Below are 22236 nucleotides of genomic sequence, written 5' to 3'. Positions count from 1 at the left end.
GGGCATTTTTCATAAGAACACTAATGAAGACATCTGCCTCACCACACCAATCGTGCCATGAGAGCCAACTGTAGACCCCTTTTGTTCTCTTGCCAAATGTGGCATTGCATGCTACACCGCTCACTAGCCCACACTGGTTGAAGGATAACTTGCAAGACTGTGTCCTGAATGCCAGAGTCATTGATTGCCAACCATCAACAGCTTGCTATCTCCATGCATTACAATGGCAATATGATGATCCAGTGCACTTGCTGTAACCTTACATTTGGTTGAATTCTTCACACCTTAAAGTTTCACAGATTGGAATACAGCCTCATCCTCCCTTGTCTGCCTCTATCCTATAGATGATATACCATAGCAGAGGCCAGGGGAATGGCCACCACATCCACACCCTAAACAGTTGAGTACCACGTTTAAGTCCCAGCCTTCAGACCTGATTCCCTTCACAAACCCCAAGCCTCAATATTTCCATCATGCTTTCTGCCAGGTAAAATTGTCAAGTCTGCAACACCATCAATGATAGATGCAACCAATAGATGCATGTCACCAACAGTGCACAGGACCATTTTCCACAACATATGCTAGTATATAAAGCAACTTCATGCTGGTTGTGCCCATATATGCTGCACCAATATAAACTAGTATTACCATATAAAGATTCCCATCCAGTAAGAACATGCAATGCCAGAGAATGAAAGTATATCCAGACTGGATATATCAAGATAGGCCAGTGTACCAACTAATAACACTTATCATGTTTGTTTTGCCCATTGATGCGCAGTAACTATGTATCAAGGGTCAAGCAAACAGAAGTGGTATGGTTTCTTTACGCTTGATGTACAATTACTGTGCATCAAGGATAAAGCAAATGTGCAAAATGATATTATTAACTGGCCAGACTCGCCTACATTAAATGTAGGCCAGTGAACACACTTGTCATGATTGCTTTACTCTTGATGCACAATAGGTATGCCTCAAGTGTAAAACAATGACAAGTGTTATTATGTGGTTAAACTGGCCTACATTAAATGAAGGTACTCTAGCCAGGTAATAACACTTGCCATGTTTGTTGTACTCTTGATGCACATTAACTTTGCATCACGCGTAAATCATACGTAAGTGTTATTATGTAGACATTCAATGTAGGCCAGCTTAGCCATGTATAACACTTCACTTACCATTTTTGCATGGTATTGTGTGCATCAAGGGTAAAGCAAAAAAGAATGCCACACTGAGCATACATTTATGAGCCCATACATTTAGGAGTGAGGGCTGACACACACATGCAGCAGACACAAACACTTTTCACCTGTACATTCAAAAATCATTCACACACAACAAACACCAACATATATACAACCATGCAAACAATTCAGACATGCATGCATGCATGCATACACATTAAATAGTAGCCACGTGGAGACAAGATGGCACTCCTCTGCTCTCTGAGATGCAGACACACTGCTTGACAGGAGAGGAACCCTGAATGTGAGTTAGCATGTTCATGTTGCAGGATTGTCATGTAGCATGCCAGCGGGGCCAGTCTCTCCCGATGCCTCCCCCTGGCTCCCATTATTCTCTGCTATGAAAAAAAAACAGCATAGCGGGGCTTGTGCACCTGATGAGAGGCAGTCACCACAGTTCCCTGTGCAGATAAAGCAAATGGGGGATTGTTCTGCCTGTCACTCAGGTGAGGTAGCTTCCTGCCGCTCAGGCCAAGCAGAGTGTGCAGGGCAGCCTGGACCAGGCGATGGCAGCTGTGCCCCATGTTGGCCCGGCCCTTACTAGTAAGGATGGGCCATGTGAGAATCCCTCCAAACCCAATTTAGCTAGAACTGGCCCAGGGGGCAGAAGGGGGGGAGCAGTGGTTTCCAAAGCTGTCCTACTGGTACCTGGTGGGTGGGTTGGTGAAGCAGGTGATGTCCTAGGCTACCATGCCCATTTTGCCTGGGTGAAGAGTTCCAGAAGACACCGGAGAACTGGAGAACTGTGCTTGACCCCCTCTGTGTCCCACAGTAGCATAGGAGGAGGGGATGGCCATGCCTAACAGCATCGCTGGCCATGCAGTGGTGATCCCGGAGGTGACGTCCTCATGGCAAAAGGGATGCCCCTGAAGTAAATTATTTGCTCATGGTGCGGTAGTGATCATGTTGAACCATCCCTTGGATTGGGGGCCACCAATAGACTAAATAAGGCACTTACTGTATAGTGGTGACACGTCTACTCCATGTGGTGGGGAGGGTCACAGCTGGGCTTTTTTTTTTAAATGTGTGGCCCACACAGCAGTGAGGTGGATCCTCGCTTGGTGGACGGGCTCAGCCTGGGAGGAACAGTATCTGGGGTGGGACAGCCCCAGAGAGCCATCAGATAGGGACAGGTACCACACTTTATCAAATCAAACAACCAAGGGGACTGAAGGTACTGTAATGGACACCTCAGGTATGGCTGACTGCATCAGTCAGGCCCTGCACCTACTATATATTGTTAAATGTGCGGTATCCCTACAAAACATCCCCACCAAAAATAACGCCGTACATATGGCCGTTTGTCTCGCCATAGGTGATATTTTTGTGGGGGATCATTTGTGGGAGCGGGGGTTGCGGGGGTGTCCCCCGCACATTTTAAAATAATGCAGGGGTTGCGGGGGTGTCCACCGCAGGGTCCATGGATCAAAATCGCCGCAATAATATGGTGATATTTTTGTATCGCAATATTTTTGCAGGGATATTAACACATGGAACCAAATGTGCATAGTTATCAATGTAATGAATGGACATTTGTATAGTCATGTGTTTTATTGTGGCATGCATGTCTGTGTATCTTTTTGGCATTATATAGGTGTTTAGTGTTTTAAGTATATATAGTTGTTTGTTTATCCATATAGAAGGGGGGGTTGTATTTTTGTGGAGAAAGTGTCAGATACGGGGGTTAGGGTAGTATTTACAGGCACCCAGGTGTGAGGTAAGAAAGGGAAGTGGCCAAATGACTCACAGGGGATGGACAGGTCCCAGTGGGGGCAGCTTGTTGACCCCTCTGCAGTGGAGTTTACCAAATAGGCAGTAGGAGATCACTGTGAAGAAGTCTCAAAGGTTATGTCATCCTTCAAGCCTACTGATCCCCCTACTGCAATGCTAGTGATACCTGGTTTGTTTTTTACTCCCCCTTTTTAGAATGTGGGCAGTGTGTTAAAAGTGCTGTAGCTCCTGGGAACATGTCTAGGAACTAGGAATTGCTTTTTTTCTGGTTTCTGTTCCAGGGCACGGTAGCCAGAGGACTTTCAACATGTTCCCTGGGAGGTGACATGTGGCCAGGAACTGACCTGACCGGACAGGACAGGGGCTCAAGGTGATAGGAATGCATTTTCCAATTTACTTGTGTGAATGAATGAGTGACTGTAGGATACATGGATGGGTGCTGGGCGAATGTATAAATGAGCGGGTGAATGGGTGCGCAAGTGAATGCTGTGTGAAAGACAGAGTGAATGTTTTGTGAGTCTGTGAACTGTGCACTTACATGTTTGTGCCAGGCCAAGCTGATGATTTTGGTGACCAAAGGCAGACTTTGGAGCGGGATATGAGCATCATGTGGATTTGAAAAAGCCAGCATGACAAGTGTAGTAACATGGCTAGACTAGAATTTTGGTGCAGTCAGTCTAGCCAGGCATTTCATACTGTGGCATATCATTTTTTACCGCCCCTATTTGATAAGGCAGGCATGCACGCCTAGACTGGCACTTTGGTGCAGCCGGTCTAGCTATTTGGCATGGCATTTTTATTGGACATCTATAATAAAGCAAACATGATAAGTGTCATTACCTGGCTAGACTGGCATTTTGGTGCAGCCAGTCTAGTTATTTATTTGGCACAGCATTTTTTTTAATGGGATCTATTATAAAGCAAGGCTGATAAGCATTATTATGTGGCTAGACTGCATTTTGGTGCAGCCAATCTACCTTTTTCTTTCTTTGGTATGGCATTCTTTATTTGACGTATATAATAAAGCAAGTATTCTATGTGTGATTAAGTGGCAAGACTGGCATTTAGCTGCAGCCAGTCTAGCTATTTCTTTGGCATGGCATTTTTACTGTGCATCCATGATAAAAGGAGCATGATGTGTTATTACATAGCTAGACAGAAGTTTAGGTGCAGCCCGTTTGGACATGATTCATTATAGTATCATTACTGGCAATATACACAAAACAAACATGAGTATGTTCTTCTCTGGGAATACTTGGCATGTAGTGTTAAGGCCAGCATTTAAATGTATGGGTATAGCCACATGGAAATGTTTTATACTGTCATATATCGTGAGCAAAGACATCATGAAAGGGTGTTGGGAAATTCTACTGTGCACTGTTGGTTACTTGCACCCAGTGCTTAAAGTGGCCCGGGGCCTGCTGGGGGCGGGCTCCGGCAGTCTCCAAAAAGTGGGACTGAGCCGGGGCCCTGCCGGGGCCCCGTCCTACCGCAACATTGGCGGGATGATGCGCCTGCAATGAAGTCAGGCAAGCTGACAGAAGTGGCAGCCAGCCACAGCGACGCTGTGACTGGCTGCCACTTCCGTCAGTCATAGTAACTGTATCTGGTGACCCCTCACACGAGAGGTCACCAGAGGCAGTTACTGTCCCTTTGTTTCCCCGGGTCTCCGAGGCGTCTTTAAACCTCGGCGAACCTGGGGATTCCTCGACATATTTCGAGGTTTATAAAAGATGGCTTTGAAAGTACACATTTCAAGCCATCTTTTATAAAGCTTTGCCGACGGACAATTTTGTCCGTAGTCAAAGCTTTATAAAAGATGGCTTGAATTGTGTACTTTCAAGGCCATCTTTTATAAACCTGAAATGTTTAAAAAAAGATGGCCTGAAAACTAGGCAAACCGTAGGGTATGCACACAAATATATATAAATGTTATATATTTGTGTGTGTACCTTACTATGGTTTCTGTACTTTGCAAGCCATCTTTTATAAACGTAGAAATATGTTACATATTTCTATGTTTAGAAAAGATGGCTTGCATAGTACAGAAACCATAGTAAGGTACGCACACAAATATATAACATTTATATATATTTGTGTGTATGCCCTACGATTTGCGTACTTTTTAGGCCACGCCCCTCCCGCAAGCCACGCCCCCAAATGAGGGCCCCCCTCGATTTCTTACCCCAATTAAAGCCCTGCTTGCACCTAATGAATTTTTCCATAGTTTACCCTACAAAATCAATTGCAATCTACCTGGCTTTTTTACCCAATTTTCCACTTGCAGTGTGCTCTACATGGCCCTATTTTAAGCCAGTATTGAAAAAGATTGTCAGGGGTATAACCACCTCGGAATCCCATTTGGATGGTTTGGGCTTCCCAGTGCGGTTGGTCGCTGTGAAATGTATGTGAGAAGATATGTGCCCCTCCAGTTAACCAAATGAGCCGCTACTGTGATAAAAAAAGTTATTCAAAATGCATTCTGGTACCTGTGGTCCAAAGATCCAGCAAAAGATCAACAAGAACTGAATTAGCAAAGATGCATTTTGATTTCAGGCATAGAGCGACTGAAAGAATACAGAGTCAAACTGAGTTGCATTCTGGTTCAAAGAAAATAAAAACTGGAAGAGTAAATAATTAGTCTAGCTAAGGATTTGGACATGTTATTCAGAGGAACAACTACTATATAAAGACTGAGAACTCCTTTGATTTGTGTGTGGAACAGAGTATCCAGAGCACCCGACGAACCCGCAATAGTTTAAGAGGGACTGTACGAGGAAAAAACAGATGGATTGTTGGCTGGGAAATGTTGTTTCAAAGGAACAGTTTGGTGCAACAGAGCACTGGGTGTTTTTGTTACCACATAGAGCTTTGTTATGTAATTGAATTTATAACCTTAATAAACTGTCTGAACTATATAATGAAATACTTTTGGAAGTCTGAGTTCTACATGTTTCTCTTGTGTCAGGATGATGACAGCAGCACCTCGAATAACTGCCAGTATCTATGCGAGCAGAAGTAAACTAAATTGCGTTCAGAAAAAAACAGAAAAACCTATTTGTTCGAATGAATTAACCCTGGACCGTAAACCTTTATGGTGTTCTGTTTTGCGCCCTGATGTCTGTGGGCTATGGTGCGGTATAAATAAATAAATAAAATAAATAAATGATGAAACCCATTGTGACTTTGTTTAAACGTGTAAGGGAGATTGAGAAATCATTTTTCTTTGAACTGTATGACGTGAAGCCCGGTCCAAAGATCAAGAAGCAATCTAAGAAAGACTGAAAGAGGTAAGAAATGTTGTCATCGCACTGATGGAAAAGGTGTTCAGAGAACCAAATGCCATTTCAGAGAGAAAATAAACCCGTGGGAATGAAAGTTGGAAAGAAGAATTCTCACAACCTCAATATAAGAAAGCTTTAAAGAAACAAGAAATTCACTGATGACTGAGGACAGAGCAAACAAAAAGGAGACAGACAAGAGAGGTGAGCAGGAGACTAACAAAGCTGTGTTACATCTTTTGAATTACGAGATCTCGAATTCTAATTAAGCCAGAAAAGAAAATGTTGCTATTTTTGTATTGAAAAACAAAGGGACATCACTATTTTAAGTAGATAACACTGCTGAAAAAACTGAGGATTGTCCTTCATTCTATGTCCATTACTGAGTACATTTTGTTTAATGCCATTGGGCTATGGCCCCTCTAAGTTTGAGACTAGATAATTATTGGAAAGATACTAATAGAAAAAAAAAACTGTTCAATCAATTGATATTAGTCCATATACCCTTGGTGGTTGGCACAAAGTGTTTCATTGAAAAGGCCAGTGCTACCATTAGTACAGGATGATGTACTGGCATCCTGCTCAAGAATAAACCCAAGTAAGGGGGGGATACTGGCCATCTCAATGGTTTGACACAAATAGCCTCTTCTTTGTTAAAGAGTATAAGAAACAAGTCAATTGTTTTGCCACCACCTGTTCTTTCGTGTATAGAGCCTAATTATCCCCTAAGAAAAGATTGTATCCAAAGAAGTATTTTTCCAGAGCTGGCTGAAACAGGAAGTATTCAATCGTTCAAACGCAATATCATCAGGTTTTGTGGTTCCTTGTCGAGCAACAGAGCATTGCCATTTGTGTTGGATTTACAACCATTTGTCTTTTACTGAGGCCTTGAAACTCTCCAATTATGGTGACTTGTGCACATCTAGAAGCAACACCAACTCCAGGTTTGAGACCATGTTAGACCGCAAGGAGAAAACAAGGAGAATGACATTCCCTTGTTATTTCATAGACAACTGGAACAACATCCTGTTTCAATTGGTACAGGTCGGACACTCCTTCAGTACTGAAAAGGGCTAAATACGTTGCTCTTTAATGAATAGCTATACGGCATAACAAATACCTAGTTACCACATCAGGCGGTCCATCCCCTGGCCTGCACTAGAGGCTAGACCCTGTGCCCCACCCACACCAGATCTTGGATGTGAACCTTTCATTAATGCTTCCTTAATCCTTTTACAGTGATGTATTGATCCTCAGCTAGTTTCATGCGATATAAAACCACTTTTATACATACTGGCATCATTTTTCACCAGATGTGTATCTGGTAGATAAGTCGTCCACATATTTTCTTTCTCCAATTAAAGTTTAAGATGTTTTGTTCACTGTTGGATGCTTGGATCTTTCAAATGGGACAACTATTCCATGCAAAGTTTACTAGTCTTCTGTTACAGCATAACATGCCCAGATGAATTTAATCCTGCGTGCACTGCAAATGCCTAATTTCACAAGAAATTCAAAGTCTTTTTCAAAACGGAACCATAGAACAGGTTTACTCCTTTCAATCAGTTTTTCTGAGCAACTTATTTCTGGTAAAGAAAAAAGACAAAGGTTTTCATCTAATGATAAACCCGAGTTTGTTTTCTAGCATATCAACATTTCAAGATGAAGACTGTTATTATCCTGTGGGATGTTGTATAGCAAAGGGAATTGATGGTATGGTTGGACTTCAACAATGCATATCTGCCGATTTGCATATTTTATCCACATAGTCAGTTTCTTAAATTTCTTTGTAGCAGATAAAACATTTAATTTACATGTCTTCTCTTTGGGTGTACCTCAGCTCTGAAAAGTATTTGGTCTACTGATGGCATCTCTATGAAGTTAGTGAATGTCATTATTAGTATATCTCGATGATATTCTTTCAAGGGAGTAAAGTATTACCACCAAACAGCATTTCATCTCCTTCAGGAACAAGGGTTTGTTGTGAATGTGAAAAATCTGAGATTCCTTCCACAAAACAAATATTTTTTGTATGTTGTCAGATACATGAAGTGAAATGTCATTCCACAGAGAAAGACATGACAGCAGTCCTGTTGTTACTAGTCATATCACTTCAACAGTCAGCCCAGATAGTGGGGTGTGTGTTACCATCCATCGAGATTAACGTTTTAGGGTCATTGTATTGCTAAAGAGACTGCAAATTAGTCATTTATGCCAGGATGGGATGCAGAGTGTGTACCGTTTATGTTAAAGGCAAAGAATGAGATCAGGTAGTGACTTCCTCACATGGAACAGGGCATACACTTTAAGTGCCATCCTAAATCTACTTATTTAGTTTCACGTGATGTGAATTTAGTTTCAATCTTCATCACAGGATGTTCAGTGAATCTGAAGCTGTCATCACAGGCCTCATCTTCTAAATTGAGACCTTTGTATGTCCCATGTCAATTAGACAAGTTTCTAATGTAAGAGCATTGGATGTGAGTGTCAGATGATTTTTTCACAAGGGAGGTACTTTTGCTCTTTCACAAGAGACAAATGCTAATTTCAGATATTAAGAATATCCAGACGTTTTTATTCTTTCTTCGTCCTAGTGTCGTTCACTGACTGTGCCTAACTGGCTTGTAGCAGAGTCTTGAGTTTTTTTTCCCCAAAACTTGTTATTTTCTTTAGATGTCCTTTAGGATCTGTCTTCTCTCTAACTCTGGCTAGATGGGTTTGTTGGGTAATTCCACTGGCAGGTGATAATACCTCAGTATTTTGCAGACATTCTTCCAGAGGTGTCATGACTTCCAGCATCAGCAGTGGTTTTGGCTCAGCTTTCAAGCTGCCTAATAGGAAGCTTGATGCCTTGCCTTAAAATTACTTTTTTTGCTAGTAATCCAACAAAGGTCAAGGCATTATTAAGTGCACAGAGTTGAGTATTACGCCCACCACCTATTTGGATTTGGTGACTTTCCCTAGTTATTCTTACATTGCTTATTTTCAGCCTTGAGATACAGTGAAGTTATCCCCTCTTTATTTCTGGAATATGTTTGAATGGGCTGTGGGTTAATGACATGATATGATGTGATATGATAATTTATTTATATTGCGCTCGTACACAAGTATTTTCACAGCTCGACGTGATGATCAAGTTTGATGACTTGCTTTTTTGAAAAAGTGTAATGGAGAGCTGTTGGAAAAAGGAAAAAGGAAAGAAAACTTGCTATTTGCACAAGGAGAATACATAAGGGAAAGTGACTGGAGCTGTGTACAACCAATGGACATTACAATTCTGTGAGTACTTTTGTTTCTTATTGCTGATAAAACTAAAAGAAAATACTGAATAATAAATAGCTGCCTTTGTGCCCTCAATAAGATTTGGACTGTTTGTCATAATTTTATGCTAGCTTTTACTATAAAGGCAGCAGCAAAATTGAGGGGAGAATTGGGGGTTCTCGAAAACCAATAAAAACAGCATCCTGCGAGGCAAACATACAGGCAGATACAGATCGCCAAGGCAGAGCTAAAGGTCTTATCGGCTACAGAAATTTCGAATCAAATGCTGAGAACTAATTATTTTTACTTTAGCACCTCCAATACAACTTTGAGTTACTTGGCTAATAAACTGAAAGCCCAACGGGTGAGGAACTCTATAGTAGCTCTGAAGGATAGAACAGGACTCTCACATACTACTGAATCTGAGAAGTGCACACTCTGTCACAGTTCTATGAGGAATTGTTTCAATCTGAGGCTTTGGAGGGAGATGTACCAGAGAAGTTTTTTGCAGGAGTCAGCCCTCCCAAAGGTATCTGAGCAGTATAGGGAATCATTGGATGCTCATGTCTCCTCAGATTAAGTGCTGCGCGTTCTCAAAGACTTACAAGGTGGCGGGTCCTGATGGCTTCTCTGCAGCCTTTTATAAACAATTTGTACCCCTCCTTGTTCCATGCCTGGCCAGTTTAAGTGTTTCTTTCAGTCACTCAATCCATGGGCAAGCAACCGTATCACTTCTGCTTAAGCCTTAAAACGCCCCATTGCTATATACGTCCTATAGACCTATTGCTGTGCTTAATTAGGAAGCTATGATTTATTCCAAAGTGCTGGCAAACAGATAGGCAGGGGTCCTCCCCGCTATAATCCATCAGAATCAAAATGGATTTGTCCCAGGCAGACAGACGCACAATAACATCAGTAGGGTCATCGATATAATTGACTGGGCTGGATGGACTGGGCTGGAAAACATAACGCTTCTCTGGCAGTACTATTGATCGACTCAGAGAAAGCGTTTGATCAGGTCGTCTGGACTTATACCCTTAAAGTCTTGCAGGATTTCGGGCTTGAGATCAACTTTATCAAACTGGCGTTAGCCAACTAAGTATTCCCCTCTGTGAGGATCAACATGAATGGCCACCTGTCAGAACCCATACCCTTGACGAAAGGCACCCGTCAGGGCTGCCCCTTCTCCCCATTAATATTCGCTTTAGCTATAGAGCTGATTGCTCATAGAGTCTGCGCCCGTGATTATATGAAAGGAATCAAAATTTCCCTGACGCATCATAAGACTGCCCTCTACACAGATGATCTTCTGTTCTTTATGAGGGATCCATGCTCCATATTGTCTTACATAGTGGATCTGTTGGAACTATTCCGGAGAGTGTGCGGCTTTAAGATATATTACACAAAATCATAGATTTTAAATATTACAACCTCAGAGCGGGTAGTTACCACCTTGACATCACAATATGATTTCCAAAGATGTTAGGATTCTCTGGAATATTTAGGTGTTCGCCTAGCCAAGTCACATTAACACTTATATCAGCATAATATTCTGCCACTCTGTAAGAAGCTGAAGAAGGATTTGGAAAGTTGGTCACGTCATGAGATCTCCTGGTTGGGAAGAATCACGTCTGCGAAGGTGACCCTCCTGCCCAGGTTCTTAAACACACTCAGGCTCTCCCTTTGATTGTTCCAAAGCTGGTCCTGCTGGACCTTCAAAGTCATATTCTCAAATTTGTTTAGCCCAAGAAAACACCTACGGTCTCAAGTCGCACAATGTTAGCATTGAAAGTGAATGGGGGCTTAGGGTCCCAGACTTAGAAAGCTATTACTACGCTACTCAACTGGCCTCATTTATTGAGAGCTCTGCACAGGTCGGGGCTAAGCAATGGGCTGATATTGAGAGGACACGTGTAGGGGCGGCATTGCATGATTGGTGTTGGATCCCCTCAAAGTTAGAATTTACCCAGGCACTATTATGCCTCCTACTGAGGCTTTGATTTCATGCTGAGACAGAGTCACTAAGAAGTCTGGGATTACTACGTATCCTTCCCCGCTCACCCCAGTGTTCCAAAATCCTACATTTCCCCCAGGAATGCACCTGGTATTGTTTGTTTATTTATAAAGCGCCTATACACAGGCAGTGTTTCAAAGTGCTCAAGGAAGGTGGGAAGATTGGGAAAAAACAACACTCGCTCGGAGCCCTTGAAATTCTGAGACGATAATGGTCTTCACAGGCAGAGTAAGTGTGTAAAATACATTTAACAGTTTGAGATACAGCAAATAGGCCTGACAGTGATTCTTCAGTTTTACCAGTGCAATTAAGCGGTGAAGGCAAGGGAGAACAGACAGATGAACTTCAGGCATGGTGCGTACGGATCGTGCAAGTTCACAGATGGTCACAGAGAGGGGGAGGTCCAAGTGCACCCGGTCGGTGGAGACCGGGGTAAGTGCAGAGAGAGCCACTCTCTTGGGTTTTTTCTCAGGTGCAGTGAGTGTGGGTGGGGAGCAGGGCCCTAAGGCAAGTGCTAAAGAGGACTGGCGGGGGTACCAAGGATCTGTGAGACTCTGAGGTACACCAGACGGCCAGTCAGCAAGCTGTAAAGAAGAGGAGACAGAGAGGGGAAGAGCAGAGAACTAGGTCAGCAAGGGAGAGAGAAGGAAGAGGAGAAGAGGAAGGTCTTGAGGGGTTTCTGCAATTTAAGAAGATCAAGCTCAAGACGGAGGGTCGCAGGGAGACTATTCCAGAAGGAGGCACCTGCTGAAGATAAGGATCTCCCTCCAAATCTCTGCTTGGAGAACCAGCTAACTCGCAGAAGGTTGGAGGTAGACGAGCAGAGGGCTCGTGAGGGACAGTATTTGTGTAGGTAGCTTTGCAGGCAGGTCCCAGGACCCAGAAAGCCTTGTGAACAATGCAGAGGGCCTTGAACTTGATCCTTGCAGCCACAGGGAGCTGGTAAAGGGATTTCAGCGCCAGAGAGATGCAGTGCCTGGGTTTGAGGTCAAGGATAAGTCTTGCACTTCTGTTCTGGATGAGTTGCAGAGGGTGCAGGACAGAAGAAGAGAGGCTGAGGAAGAGGCTGTTGCAATAGTCCAGCCTAGAGAGAACCAGGGCAATGGAGACAGTAAGCCACTGGGGGTAAGTGAGATTCTCTCAAGCAGTGGGCAGAAGGCAGGTTGAACAGTATTTGTCAATTATTTACCAAATGTCGGTCATTGTCCTTCCAATAGTGCAGGTAATCTTTCTTGCTTTCAGGGTCAGTGAAGGCACTGGCTGGGGAGTCCCAAAATGACAAAAGCATGAGGCATGGACACCACAAAGTGTGAGGTCCTATTACTGGGTGACCCACTGCGTCCAAAAATCTCCACACTTTACAGGATCCTTATTGGGTGACAGTTTAATCACCCACATGACTACATGGTGAAATTGGAGATGGATTTGGGTAACTAGATAGATTAGTTATCCTGGTATAATATTTGGACCAGAGCCTCTAAATCCTCCAGGGGTGTACATCTAAAATAAAATAGCTATAAATGCATTTGCAGATGGTATCTCACCCTTGAGAGACTACACTGTGTGAATCCCGCAATCCCCTCAGATTGTTGGCGCTGTGGGGTGGCACTGGGGGTCACAATTTCACATGTGGTGGTCTTGTTAGTTTATTCAGCAATATTGGAAGGAAATGTTGTCCCACATTAAGAAGATTACTAAAATCGACCTAACGCTGGATACCCCTCACTCTTTTACAGGGTAATGTCGACGCGGGAGGAGCCTATCCTTTGGCCAGTAAGAGGGCGAAACTCGTAACCCATTTCTTGGTGCTCATAATTGGAAAAGGAACTGCCCCCACCCCCACTTATGGAATCGGTGGGTGCGGATACGGTTTGGCCTGGCAATGGATACAATTGATGCATACAACAGGAGTGCGATGCCGAAATAAAAATATGATTAAAAAAAGGCAGCAGCAAGTGACAAGTTAATACTATGAAATTATGTCTTCACAAATTGTACCCCATTCAATTGTTAGAAATACATGGGGAGCAAAAAATAAAATACTATTTTTAAACGAAAAAGCTCAGTGTAAGGCATACAATAGGCTTGAAACTAGCGAAAACAAGGTAAAGGGGTTAGACTGAGTGCAGTTTGTCGAGGTAGAAAGTGATGGAAGATGGACAGGAGTCACATTCATTCAGGCTATTGGACCGTTGGATTAAAGAATAACAAAAACACGTAAGTAAGCGAAGCGAAAAAGGTAGCAAGGGGAAGGGAAGAGGCTAGGACAAGCTTGTGAGAAGCAAGGGATTCTTCCCCTATACAAGTCGCATTATGTAAGAATAGTCCGGCTTTAATAAAGCGTTAATAACCCCGTTCTGGGATGGGTTTTTGCTTGTAATGGCTGCCAGCCCGGGCCTTGGTGGGTCAGAGCTAAGCGAAGTCCTCGGTGAGGGGACAGGGCACATCGAAGATGCTATGGTATGCAGGCTTATAATGACAACTTACATGCTGTAACTGCAATCTGAAAAAATCGTTCTTTTGTTTTCAAGTTTCTCATAGTAGAATTGGCAAAAGTGATAAACATGTAAAGGAGGTCTTTAATAAAAAATATATATGTTTCAATGATTAAATTATGATTTTTTCGTTAACACTACATTTCTCTGAAAACATATACATCCAATATTACTTCTTCATCGTCTAAGTGTACCTTGAGAATATAAATGGGGCGATTTTCAATGGTGGTTCCAATTTGGATCCGTGAAATCAGCTTTGGATATTTGTCTGCCATGTCTTCAGTCCAGGCAAGTATCTGCAAAGCAAGAGACATTGTTCACCAGGCACATAGTATTTCTTTTGCAAATAAAGATGGGTGAAAGCTGGAAGCGGAAGAGCATTTTTGAACTACATTATAAGCGTCTATTACCGTTTCCCAGTCATTGTATCTGTTGTAACCGTGCTTGCGTTTGCTGCCCTGCCACTTGCTAGAAAATTGGTTTTCAATCGCATGCTGCACATCTTGGAACAAAATTCTGTATAATGGAAGAAAACAAAATGTCTAATTTGAGGGCACACCTGATCACATAACATCATATTTTCTGTTCGATTGATTGATGGCTTGAAATAATATGTCTTGAAATAAAAATATGCGATGGCATAATTCGGGTCCTTCCCTTAAAAGCATTGGGTTGGCAGAAGTCACATCACCTGGACATTGGCTCCAACCCACGATATCACACGATTTGACATCACATGATGTTTGATCCTGAAAATAGCATGTTGTATTGTTTTTAATTCTTTATTAAAAACGGAAAACTTCGGCATGTCTACTACCAGTGATCGATAACCGGTACAAACAGCAACTTTACTAAAAACCAAAACTAGTAAAAACTTGCAGCATACTTATTTTGTCATCCTCAGTTACCAGTCTGATACGATCACAGGGTTTGCAAAGCGGGAGTAGCAATCTCAGCCCACAGGTCCCTCGCTAGGTTTCTTCTATTTGACGAGCTATGTCCAACTGTGCTGTTGATTTTCATTTGAAGCAGGTGTATTATGACCCTCAATGATTACCTTTTTTGGCAATCAGCCAACAGAATGTGCATTGCAGAAAAGGAAAATATGAGGACAGAGCATTTAATTAAATTCATACCTTGCTTAGATCAATACAAATAAAAGTTATGGTTCAGCCTTTTATTTTATTTTATGTGATACATGTCTGTGTGTCCGTAGCAGGAAATCATGTCTGATAAGGAATTAAGTAATGGTTGAAGCTTGCAGGTAACATCAACAGAACATGAAAACGGTTGTTGCCAATCTATATGTTCTATCCTAGTGTTCTTCCTTAAAGAAAATGTGGATGGCAATTACCCACTTGGATTGCACTGTAGAACATATTTCACTAGATTTACAAGCACTTGATTTCGTCACTGTCTAGACGGTACAATTTTTGGGAGGGTACTGCTTGTGAAGTTTCATTAGTGGCAGGCTGTTTGAGTGTGTAATGCAATACAGTACTCGTGGAGCTATTTGCACCAAGTGATTGATTGAAAAGAAAACCACAAACTACCAAAAATCAGCACACTATGTTTCACAAGCACTTCATTTTTTCCACATTTCTGGGGAACTTACATTAAGGAATGGCAACAGCTGTATTTTTTTGTGAGTGTGAAATCACACATAATTTGAAGGATAAAGGCCCATGCTTTATTGATTTTTATCAATAATAAAATGATCAGGGTAATTCATCTCAGAAAGGGTGGTCTGATAACCAGACCCTTCTTTCATCAAACTCTGTGTAACAAGCACAGTGTACAGCTAAACCCTGCTGCATCAGTATCCTAATCTGCAGCCCCTGCTCTGCAGTGGAATGAAGCAGATTCCAAGGCGACAGGGTCTGTGTTTGACAGGTGCTATGACAACCAAGTCACTGCAGAACATAGGTTGCATTTAAGTATACATCTCTGTACCAAAACAATAATAATTACAATAAACTAGACATCTGGTGACAGGACAATGTGGAAACATAAACCATGCCTATTTCTGGTATGGTGGTTTGTAGTTCTCATAATTATTAAACCCACATCTGATTTGGAGCATACTAGTGTCATCCCTGTGAATTCAGACAGATATGGTAGGCTATGTAGATTTTGGGAACAAAGCCTATCTGCATTAGGTGAATGAGACAAAAAGGCAGGATGCCTCCCTCAGTTGATTCTCTGGGAGGAAAACAATCACCTCACTGGTCAGACCTTGGATCTCTCAGCTGGAAATGTCCTGTAAGCCTGTCTTGAAAGAGCCAAGACCATAACAAAAGCCTGCCTAACACTAGATGGCTGCACACCAGGGAGCCTTTTATGCTGCACACTTAGAAAGGGGTAGAGTTAGGACAGTCATAGAAAACACATGAGTTTGAAGAAGGGTTACTCTATTTTACTCTTGTCCCTTCCACACCCTGCAGAACAACGCACTGTGGTATGACATCAAAGGTAAAAAGCACTTGTCACAAGGACATGGACTGGAACCCCTTACTTGCATCCAATCCCATGTGGCATTTTTCCAATGAAAGAGTGAGGGTCTCATTACAAGGGTGGCGCTCCCGTAATGAAGGCTGCCGGTATGGGATCGGCACCCTTCGTTACGGGAGCACCGATTACGAGGTTCCCTTTGTGGGACCCGGATCAGACATCTGGTAAAACCAGATGTCTTTTCCGGGTCCCGCAAGGGGAAGAGGGAGGTAATAACGGGCCATTCCTAATGTGCCCGTTATTACCTCCCTCCCCATTCCCATTGAGCCCTATGGGGGCTCAAATGGGAATGGGCAATAGTTCCTTCAAGGAGGAATTACTGGGTCCTCCAATGTTGGAATGACCCGGTTATTCCTCATTGAAGGAACCCAGTAATGGAGACCGGTTTGGAGGCAGCCATGGTGCTAATAGCACCATGGCTGCCTCCAAACTCGTCATGAGGCCCTGAGTCTCCCACACGTTCTTTGATTCCCATTTGGTCCTTCAAGAACTTAAGGACAAATCCATTTGGATCTAATTTGATAGAGATTGTCTTTTTAAAGCCCTTAGCCATTGGAGTGAAGGAGTTCTCCAAGGCAGACATATTGGTGGTTACTCTTGCAGAGGGTACACACAATATGAGGGTTATTGTTTTAAATGCTTGTCAGTCGTTAGAACTGGGTTATGTCCAAGCAAGGTATATTAACACAAAGAGGGAGGGGCATATCACCCATGTATTTAAAAAGAGGGTCATATATAATGCTCCTCAGCAATTTGTTGTACTGAATTGGTCTTCCCCAGGGAGAGGTAAAAAAGTAGCTGGTTACCACCTGTTAATGTCTACACAGAAACAGTTCCTCAGATAAGTATTTATACATATTTATACAACAATTAATGTTGAGAAGAGAAGAAGGATACAGAGGGGACAGAGAATTTTCTAGCTGGCCCTACCTCTCTATACCACTTTCCCTAGGCAGCGCTGGTGGGCCGCTTATCTAAAAGTGGATAGAATAAGGAGGTACAAAAATAATTCTGTTCTCTTTACTGTCTTAATCACACATTTCTAAACTGTTGATGGTAGTGTGCAAGACTCTGACAGGTGTAGCCCAAGAGAGGGCTAGTGTTGATCATGTAACCATGAGCTAGGTACCAAGTAAAGTAAAGACAGGGCAGTGACCCCCACAAGTATTTTGGCAATGATTGCTTTATTAGCCTATACTGTGGCTGAGTGTGTCATGATAAAAAAGCAGGAAAGAGCCCTCTCGATAGAGCAATTTAAAAAGGAAGTATTATGAAGACTCAGCAACTAAGGGCAGATCCATTTGTTAGAGGATCTCCCTGGTGCTGAAAAACGAGAAATGCAGTGGAAACCTGTCCACTGTCTACCTGTGTTTTGTCAATCGGTTTCGGTGTGCTTATTTATTTATGCCACCTTCTTCAGGACTGTCTTCTATCAAGGTTGTGATTGTCATCTGCATATGTACCATGCCAATGTTGCTTAGGCTTCTTTGAAGTGCTTCCAAGAGCTAGTTATATGGAAGGATCTCATCTCTGTACTGGATGGATGGAGATATTCAGGTTGACCCTTTAAAGAATTACAGGGACAGTATTACAATTACTGCAGCTAATGCATATATTAATTGTAACACTTTTTGTAATATTTTGGAGCAAACACACACATAGATCTCTATACTCACATTTCAAGTCTGTGACTCACATGTATCTTGACATGGAGGTGAGATACAGAAGATGTATATATCTATATCTTCCGTAAGGGGTTAAACAAGTATGTATCAGGCACTGTGATCAACTCTCATTAGTGAATCTCATTGGTGAATATGAGCGTTTATAATATCCAATATTTAACGAAAGCTGAATATTTCTTGAAAATTGAGAATATTTCTGCTCAATTCCTCGTGGATACCATATATTGGGCGGATAGGGCACTAGAGTCCAAATTAGATAGGTCTAGATAAGGTCTTGATAGCATACCCCTTGTGAACATGGGAATCAATATCACTGTACTGAATAGGGACAGTGCGTATAACAAAGTCCCTCATAATACTGCTGCAGAAGATATTATACTATTTACATGCAGCCACATGATCTACTGCGGTATCATATTGTTGCTGTTGCTTAAAAAGCCCATACATTATGTAACACCCACTATGGACACATTGGGCCTCATTACGAGAGTGGCGGAATATGTTAACAGGTGCCACAAAAGGATGTGGAACTGTTAACACCATTCTGCCACATTACGAGGTCCCCTTGCGGGACCCGATCTGCATGTCTGGTCTTACCAGACGTGCAGAGCGGGTCCCGAGAGCGGGTCCCGCGAGGGGAAGAGGGAGCTAACAACGGGCCAGTCGTAATCGGCCCGTTGTTAGCTCCCTCCCCCATTCCCATTCAGCCCTATGGGGCTCGAAATGGCCCGGTAATTGGCCATTCTGGGAACCCGGACCCGATTTTGGCAGCAGCCATGCCGCCAATAGCGGCATGGCTACCGCCAAAATTGTAATGAGGCCCATAGTCAAAGTGCTAGTTGGTATAGAACATCTATGTGGAGAAAATTTAGAAAGCCAGAGCACAGTTTACTCATATGTGCAGGACAAGTCATGTCGCTCGCAATCGTACGTGTTTGATTCAGCATGTGGAATGCTCCCGGGAGGCCATGCTGTTAATAACCTTGTTGCTGTCACAGCAACATGGAGTACTAAACTTGCGACTAGAGTGCCGCCCGAAGAGTGGGCCATCTTCTTGAAGTGGCCGCATTCCCCAGCACTTGTTATGACATGTGAAGCCCAAAGCGCAAGTATGTATTGTTAGGTTGGTCCCTTATTTGTTAGGGATAATTGCTGAGTCTTATTAGCAATTATCGACTCAAACCGTCTATTCTTAAATTGCACAATATTGAGATATCATTTTTGATTCATAATTTATGATTGATGGATTGTTCCCTTTATGTGGGTCATCCCCTATCTCTGGTATGCGCTTATTTCGAAGTTAACGAGTGGGTGCTAAAGAAGAGAAAATGGGTATCTAGTTGTGAATCCCAGGGCCCAAATTATATGTCTTACCCGTGCGGGGTTAACAAGGGTGACCAGTCACTAGCAGAAGGTCTAGGGTGCTATAAGGACATCTGACCATGCGTTTCAAGCTGTACACCTCTATGTCTAGCCAACAATGGTCAGAGAAAATGCCATCCATGAGGACGTCTGGATATGGGCATCCATTGGCTCTTTAGGGGATTAGCCAGGGGAACAAGTGTTCCAGTGGGGAAATCCACATGGGATATTTATGGCGTATTGGACTACTTGATTGGTACAGAGAGCAAGAGTCACTGATGATGTATACCGTGACTTATGGTTATATTAAGATAGGGCCTAGGGTACATCAGCCCAGGGATGTAAGGCTTTGCCAATTGATCGGTTCATTAAGGCCTTGATGGTTAGTCCCCAGTATAAAGATACCTTTGTTCTCTTTTTGAGTAGTAAGGCATTTATAGTGCCTCCTCTGGGCGGAATGTGTACTTTCTCAATGACGGACCATATGAGATCATTCTCGCTGTGTTTTTTCAAAGAAGCCTAAGCAACATTGGAATGGTACATATGCAGGTGACAATCGCACCATAGATAGAAGACAGTCCTGAAGTAGGTGGCATAAATAAATAAGCACACCGAAACCGATTGACAAAACACGGGTAGACAGTGGACAGGTTTCCACTGCATTTCTCGTTTTTCAGCACCAGGGAGTTCCTCTAACAAATTGATCTGCCCTTAGGTGCTGAGTCTTCATAACACTTCCTTTTTAAATTGCTCTATCGAGAGGGCTCTTTCCTGCTTTTTTTTTATCATGGCACACTCAGCTACAGTATAGGATAATAAAGCAATCAGTGCCAAAATACCTGTGGGGGTCTCTGCCCTGTTTTTTAGTTTGCTACGTACCTAGCTCATGGTTACATGATCAACACTAGCCCTCTCTTGGGCTACACCTGTCAGAGTGTTACTCTTACAGAGGACCTAGGCCTATCACCCTGCTTACATATCTCCCTAGGGTGGGAGAACAGAGACTGAAAAGCACTCACCTTGTCCTGGAGACCTGAATATAGAATCTCAAACTACAATAGCCAACACTCTCTGACCCTGATTCATAAAAAATTGCATTTAAGTTTGAAAAGTGCAGCCAGTGGAAATTACCTCTGTGACCATCCACAAATAGCGCAAAATTAATAACGCATCAGGCAAAGACAATGTCTTTGCATCTACCATGCTTTCTAAATGCACCCGATTCACAATCAAATAGTCACTCGTCCCACTAAGTCAAATAATAAGAATAAAAAATCGTTAAAGTGGTAGCAAACTTTGGGGAGCATGAACAACCTTGAGGAAAAATTGTTCCAAAATGTAAAATGTGTCTGTACAGATTTCCTCATGTGACAAATATGACTTATGCTCAGCTGGAACAGGGGCAAAGTCCTACAGGAACACATTTATTTGCTTTAATCTTAGTGACTAAATGTTCAGAGCTAAACTGAAATGAAATGTCGAAAAATCAAAGATTATGGTTTTCCGGCCTAACTCATCAAAAAAAGGGTTAGTCTCTTTCAGTTTTGGGAACGTTCTGCTTAAGTGGGTAGATTTCTTTAACTACCTGGGGGTTACATTCCAGGAAGTTGGAAGTTGGGAGCCACAAATAGTCAAAGCAAAAATAACTATGGCAAAATATAATGGGGCCATAAACTCTTTTCTTGTGAGCCAGGGTAGGGGTGCAGTCTCCCCCGCCCATAACCTATTCCAGAATCAATCCTGTCAAGCAGCAGTATATGGTGCCGAATTATGAGTCGATATGCATTTAAATATCTTGCAATCCTGTGAAAGGAAGTTTTCAAGAAAATTGATACTCTTGCCCTCGAGTATGCCATCCTGACTAAGATCCTATCGTGATGCGCTACTACATCTTCTAAATTTAGAGGGTAGCAGATGCTCGAATTGGCCGAGTTATGTAAAGAAAGGCTTATCCAAGTTGAATTTGAGCAATATTTGGACAGATCCAATCTCTTGTAAGATGAGTGGAAGAGAGACAGTAAGCTTAGCCATTAATAATTGGTTGAGAAATTATTTAATTTGTGATGCCCTGAAACTGTCCACCGGCCCTAACTATATTGATGACAGACTGCTCAAGTCTGGAATTGTATATGTTAACCTAATTATTATGGCTTATGAGAAATCTTAATATTTTCGCTTCTGATTGGGGACATTGGCTTTGGCAAGCTTTACATCCCTTTGGAAAAACCCAGGAGTCTGCTTTATGTCCACTATGTATGTTAAAAAAGAAGATATATCACACTTTTTCGTGATCTGCCATAAGGCCTTGAGGCTGAGGCAGAGATACTTGAGACCAATTTTAATTAATGTTGTCATTCGAAGCTCAAAGGAGGCACTACTATTTGGAAGTAATCTGCAAAATATCTGTGTTGTATTTGCAACATCTCGATTCATATACAGAGCTTGGTTGTTCAGAGAATAAGCTCTGAATATATATAATGGGTGAAAACAGTTAAGACTTTGTCAGTATGACTATTGAAGTCCCCCTGTTTGTTAAGGCTGCGAGCTATGCTCTCCTTATAATATGCGCATAGTAACTGTATAACATTGTTCTGTTTTTATTGTTTTTAGTATTAACGAATATTGTAAAGTTCAATATATTGTTGCTAATTG

At 42.4% G+C, this 22236-nt stretch overlaps 1 protein-coding gene across 1 annotated transcript in view; it reads right to left on the bottom strand.

Annotated features, from left to right (window-relative positions):
- The window catches only part of LOC138491677 (mast cell carboxypeptidase A-like), a 209035-nt gene that overhangs the window by 136578 nt on the left and 50221 nt on the right, over positions 1-22236 (bottom strand). The window contains exons 4-5 of the mRNA XM_069618318.1: positions 14437-14542; positions 14221-14322 (exon numbers count right to left, since the gene is read on the bottom strand). Coding sequence (XP_069474419.1) covers positions 14221-14322; positions 14437-14542 — 208 coding nt within the window. The remainder of the gene's footprint in view (positions 1-14220; positions 14323-14436; positions 14543-22236) is intronic.

This window comes from Ambystoma mexicanum, chromosome 10 (assembly GCF_040938575.1).
Source record: "Ambystoma mexicanum isolate Mex_15411 chromosome 10, UKY_AmexF1_1, whole genome shotgun sequence".
Lineage (NCBI taxonomy): Eukaryota > Metazoa > Chordata > Amphibia > Caudata > Ambystomatidae > Ambystoma > Ambystoma mexicanum.
The sequence above is the reverse complement of the archived record's forward strand: the minus strand, read 5'-3'. Positions and strand labels throughout refer to the sequence as shown.